The following is a 6,184-nucleotide window of genomic DNA, read 5'->3' on the forward strand; positions in this document are numbered from 1 at the left end:
ACAGATAAAATGTCAAATTTAGTATGTTGTTCTTATAGCCAGCTACTTTTCAAGCTGTCTTAATAATTATAAAAGTTTTTTTTTCTGTAGATTTTTTGGATTCACATGAAGACAATAAACATCCATTTTCTCAAAGAGAGTATTGAGTTTTACCTTTTTACTCAAATTCTTCTAAATTTTCTTATTTTAGGTATATTTTTGCCTTGTCTCACCTTCTAGCAGATATTTATGTATGGGCTCTTGTACAAGCACACCAAATCAAGATGATGTTTTGCTTCAGATTTGTTGTTCTTTTGAAAACTGGAAACTAATTTTAATAGGTTAAGTAAATTGATTTCTACTTCTGATTTTTTAAAATAATTTCCTAGTCACGAATAGACATTGAATATTATTAAATATGTTTCATCTGCCTATTAATACTCATCAGATTCTGTTCATTATGTGACAAATCACATTGGTAGATACAACAAACTCTGGCCATCATTGAATCAGCCCTTGTCTGTGATATATATATATATATATATATATATATATATATATATATATATGTAATATTGTTAAATATACAACTGAATATATTATGCTTCATAGTTCATAGGGTGCTAGAACTATTGATCCCTGCAATGTTTTTGTGTTAATTAATTCATCTTTATTTATGTTTGCTGGTATATAATTTTCTTTCCACATGACACCTAAGATCAAGGTGATAATAATTTCATAAAATTGGGTTCCTTTGCTTCTGTTAAGCTGTGTATACAAGATAAGGAATAGAAAGTTTACGGGACGCAGGCGGCAGCCACGGCCGCGGCAGCAGCAGTAGTAGCGGTTACTAGGCTGCCGGCGGCGGACCATGGTCCTGGCCCAGCGTCCTTGGCCTCTCCTCACGGCGTCCCCGGGCAGCGTGGCAGCGAGGAGAGACTTCCGGGAAGGAACTGACATGCGACTGAGCGGCGGTCGGCGCGCTTAGCGCCGAGAACATGCGGCAGTCCCTGTGGGCGACCCCGGGCTGCGGAGAGGCGGCGGCGGCGGCGGCTCGGGAGGGAAGGAGGCGGCAGTGGCGGCGGCTCGGGAGGGAAGGAGGCGGCGGTGGCGGCGGCTAGGGAGGGAAGGAGGCGCCGGCGGAGATGGCCGCGGAGACGGCCGGCGCCTGGCGTGGAGCCCTAAGGAGGCTGCTTGGCGCGGCCTCGGGCTTCCTCAAAAAGGATGCTGTCCCGAAAGAAAACCAAAAACGAAGTGTTCAAGCCGGCCGAGGTGCAGGGGAAGTACGTGAAGAAGGAGACGTCGCCTCTGCTGCGGAATCTCATGCCTTCATTCATCCGGCATGGTCCAACAATTCCAAGACGAACTGATATCTGTCTTCCAGATTCAAGCTCTAATGCTTTTTCAGCTTCTGGAGATGGAGTGGTTTCAAGAAACCAGAGTTTTCTTAGAACTCCAATTCAAAGAACATCTCATGAAATAATGAGAAGAGAAAGCAACAGATTATCTGCACCTTCTTATCTTGCCAGGAGTTTAGCGGATGTACCTAGGGAGTATGGCTCATCTCAGTCATTTTTGACAGAAGTTAATTTTACTGTTGAAAATGGAGACTCTGGTTCCCGATATTATTACTCCGATAATTTTTTTGATGGTCAGAGAAGGCGTCCACTTGGAGATCGTGCACATGAAGACTACAGATATTATGAGTACAATCATGATCTCTTCCAAAGAATGCCACAGAATCAGGAGAGGCATGCTTCAGGTATTGGGAGAGTTGCTGCTACATCTTTAGGAAATTTAATTAACCATGGGTCTGAAGATTTACCCCTTCCTCCTGGCTGGTCTGTGGACTGGACAATGAGAGGGAGAAAATATTATATCGATCATAATACAAACACAACTCATTGGAGCCATCCTCTTGAACGAGAAGGACTTCCTCCTGGATGGGAACGAGTTGAGTCATCAGAATTTGGAACTTATTATGTAGATCACACAAATAAAAAGGCTCAGTACAGACATCCTTGTGCTCCTAGTGTACCTCGGTATGATCAACCCCCTCCTGTCACTTACCAGCCACAGCAAACTGAAAGAAATCAGTCTCTTCTGGTACCTGCAAATCCTTATCATACTGCAGAAATTCCTGACTGTCTTCAGGTTTATGCACAAGCCCCTGTGAAATATGACCACATTCTGAAATGGGAACTCTTCCAGCTGGCTGACCTGGATACATACCAGGGAATGCTAAAGTTGCTCTTCATGAAAGAACTGGAACAGATTGTTAAAATGTATGAAGCTTATAGACAGGCTCTTCTCACTGAGCTTGAAAACCGCAAGCAGAGACAGCAGTGGTATGCCCAGCAACATGGCAAGAATTTTTAAGTGAACCTTTTAAGAATAAAATTTAATTTTTATAAGGGCTTTAAAATTTTCACAGTTGAAAAAACTGCAAACAAGTACTTTGGTTAATAAAGGCAGCTTACTTTTGGGAAGTTCTAATTTTACATATATTTTGTTATTAGAAATTTTCTTTTATTGAACAAAAGAAATGAATTTATTATTTTAAGAGTCAACATGATATGCTTTCAAATATTGCATATTAGGAACTTGCTTTGAATAATCTTGATGGAGAAATATGCAGAAAAAAAATGTCGTTACCATCAGATATTTAAAAGGAAATGATCACTTGGTAACTCCTTATAGCAGCAGTATCTTTCTTTAAGAAAGAGAAACTATGCAGTATTTTAAAAAGATGTTTATTGCTTTAGTGTGGAATGTTGTCCGAGTTGGATGATTTAAATTTTACCATGGTATAGTTCAAAATATAAAATACGATTTGGAATCTTTATTGTGATAAATTCTGTATATGCCCCCCCCCCCCACACACACACACAGCTAAATGTAAGGAACCCTTTTGAAGCATGTTGAGAAAAATATTTTCAGGAATAAATTTAAGCAAGAAGCCTTAGCCTATGTGGGGAAGGTATGTGCATCCCTCAAAAGTTGCTTCTTGGTTTCAGCCAGAGCTCTTAATTGGATTTAGCATGGTTCTGATGAGACAATACAGGGTTCCAGACGGCATAGTGCACTGCCTTCTGACAGACTGGGTTAAGCTGCCAAAAATGACAATCAGGGATTCAATAAGAAATCTTAGTCATTAAACCAATTTTATATTACCTTTTTTATCTTCTAAGTGTTTGTTACAAAACTTTACATATTTCCCTCTGATTTTCCTCCCGGTTTAATAGTTAAGACATTGTTCATAATTAGCACAGTAATTTGATTATAGGCAAATTCATGATACTTCTAGCCTGTAAATCTCTAGAATTCTGTGAATTTCATAGCTCTTTAGATACCTGTATTGTAAATATGTAAATATATTTTTAGTTTAGATAGTCTTCCAAAATACAAGCACTCCTAGTTAGATATCAGTTTGAGTTATTGATAAAATGTTAAGTGTTTGATTTTATATAACAAGCTTATTAAATATATTTTTGTGGAAAAAAAAGATAAGGAAAATTTATTCCATTAAATTATAAAGAAATCCCTGCAAAATATATAGAAGTTGGTAACTGTTTTTATACTTTGGTTAGTTTTGTTAGTTTATATATTTCTATGTGTTTACATAATTATATGGAAATATTCATTTATATTTTAAAATCATAAATTAAAAAATAGTTGTACTTATATATTTTATATTATGTGCAGTTGTATGAGAAGCTCCTTACTACTTACTCATGGGAGAGTTTGCTATTTTGTTCTATTCAAGCATTCAATTTAGGTAAGAGCTACCACATTAAAGATGTTGATCTTATACCCAGCTACTTTACAGTTGCCATTTTTTTTCTATTTATTTCTTTGTTATTATTTTAATTGACAGATAAAATTGTATTTATTTATTTATTTATTTATTATGTACAACAAGTTTTGAAGTATATATGCATTATGAAATAACAAAATATTATTAATTAACATATGTATTACCTCTTATATTTATCATTTTGTTGTGAAAACACATACTATCCACTGTCCCAGAATTTTTCAAGTTAAGCTATATGGTTATTGACTATAGCTAACATGAAGTACAACAGAACTTTTAAAATTGTAACTCTTAACTGAGATTTTTTCTCCTTTGACCAAAATCTCTCCATCAACCCTCCCACAACCACCTCAGATCCAGGTAAGCACCATTCTGCAGTTCAATGGGAAATAACTTTAGATCGTACTTACAAGTAAAATCATGGTGTTTGTCTTTCTGTGCATGGTTTTAATTTAATAACATCATGCCTTCCATGTTTATGTATCTTCTCACAAAGACCAGGATTCTCTTTAGTTTAATGATTGAATATTATTCTATTGTGTGTATGTACCATTTCTTTATCCATTCATCTATTAATGGGTCCTAAGGTTGATTCTTTACCTTGGCTATTTTAAATAGTGCTGCAATGAAAATTAGAGTACAGATGTCTCTTAGACACACTTATTTCATTCCTTTGGGATATATAGCCAATAGGGATTGCTGGATATGTGGTAGTTCTAAATTTAATTTTTTGAAGAACCTCCATACTTCTTGTTATAATGGCTGTACTAATTTAAATAGTCACTAACAGCCTGCAAGTTTCCCTTTTCTCTACATCCTCACCAACAGTGTTATCTTTTCCTTTCTCCAGAGTAGGTATTCTATCAGACATAAACTAATGTATATTGTGGTTCTAATTTGTATTTTTTTCGTGTATGTATTGGCCATTTATTTGCCCTCTCTTGAGAACTGTCTATTAATACCTTAGCTTGTTTTACAAGTTGTGTTGTTTTCTTGCTCCTGTGTTTTCTCTATATTTTGGATATTAAGCCCTTATCAGATGAATTATTTACAAATATTTTCTCCAATTATGCAGTGTTCTGATTCCCTCTATTGATTGTCTCCTGTCCTGTGCAGAGGCTTCCTCGTTTTACTTAATCTCTTTCTGTATACAGAATGGGTGTCAGTGGAGAGGTCAATACAAGGCATTTGGGAGTTGTAAACCCACAGGTGGCAGTAAAACTATGCAAGGATGATCAAACAGCATGTTCATGAGTAGCATTTGGCATATAATAAGTTCTAAAAATTATTTATTTAAAAATAGCCCTAAAGACAAGAATAGCACCATATATAGATGAAAAGAAAATACCAACAGAGAAGGGAGGTACATGCTACATGGTGTCCTTTATATAATATTTTCTGTGGACCAACACATATATAGTAAAAGTATAATAGAATACAAGGCAGGTGAGTATCAAAATAGTTTAATGAGTGATTAATTATTGCTAGCAAGGAGGATAAAGTATAGCTATATCAAAAATATCAACAATATCAATAATTATTTATTTGTGTTCTTAAATACAACCTTGAAACAACAGGAAATATATTTTAAAAATGTATTGACTTGGTTAGTGAGTCCATAAATATATACTTGAAATATTTCCTTATGAATTTTATTAAAGAGTAACTGGAATATGAAGAATTGATTAAGAAAGTGTGGACTGCACTTTCTAAACTTTGGCTAGAAAGAAAAAAGAAGAGCAAGAGTTAGACAACAAGTTTTTCTTTTTAAAAGACAAGAGATATTTTGGCATTTTGTGGATTTAAAGAGTTTTGAAACATGAACATTAGGAGATACCTTGGTAATACAGATGTGAAATAAAAACGTGAGAAAAAAATTAACTTATCTGATGTTTTCCCTTCAAATTTAATTACAATGGAGGTACAACTTTTTATTTTTAATATATTCCTTCTCCTACTAAAAGCATAAACTCATATTGTCTAGTACCACATTATATAAAAGAGCTAAGAGGATAATATTATATTTATTAGATGACATTATTCAAGAAATTATAGTAAGACAAAGTCAAATAATCTTTTTTTCTCAGAGGAAATCAGTGACCATGAGACTTCTTTTTATTTCACAAACTGAAGTGCATGTATATATTTTGAAGCATCACCACATAGTTGAAGTATCCACTTGTACTCTATCATTACCAAAACACACTGGAAAGAGAACACCTGTAGGGGGAAAAAAGGAAAGGAAACAGCATTACACAACATATAATTTTATACTTTTGAATACTGAAGACCATTGAAAAGATGATATAATTGAAATAATGAAAGCATGCCAGAATGGTGAAAGAGAAGTCTCCATTTATAATATTGACTTTCTGAAGGACTTCAAGC

General features: G+C 35.1%; 1 protein-coding gene across 1 annotated transcript; it reads left to right on the forward strand.

Annotated features, from left to right (window-relative positions):
- The first annotated feature begins 1,203 nt into the window (after positions 1–1,203).
- LOC143389573 (protein salvador homolog 1-like) lies at positions 1,204–2,165 on the forward strand. The gene is made up of 2 exons (XM_076842544.1): positions 1,204–1,741; positions 2,013–2,165. The coding sequence occupies exons 1-2, from the start codon at positions 1,204–1,206 to the stop codon at positions 2,153–2,155; spliced, it is 681 nt and encodes a 226-aa protein (XP_076698659.1). The 3' UTR covers positions 2,156–2,165.
- The last annotated feature ends 4,019 nt before the right edge of the window (positions 2,166–6,184 follow it).

This window comes from Callospermophilus lateralis, unplaced genomic scaffold, assembly GCF_048772815.1.
Source record: "Callospermophilus lateralis isolate mCalLat2 unplaced genomic scaffold, mCalLat2.hap1 Scaffold_63, whole genome shotgun sequence".
Taxonomy (NCBI): Eukaryota; Metazoa; Chordata; class Mammalia; order Rodentia; family Sciuridae; genus Callospermophilus; species Callospermophilus lateralis.

Coding starts and splice junctions, on each gene's coding strand:
- LOC143389573 (XM_076842544.1), top strand. CDS start 1,204: ATGCTGTCCCGAAAGAAAACCAAAAACGAAGTGTTCAAGCCGGCCGAG. Junction 1,742..2,012: donor TCAGGAGAGGCATGCTTCAG/GTATTGGGAGAG, acceptor TTGTGCTCCTAG/TGTACCTCGGTATGATCAAC.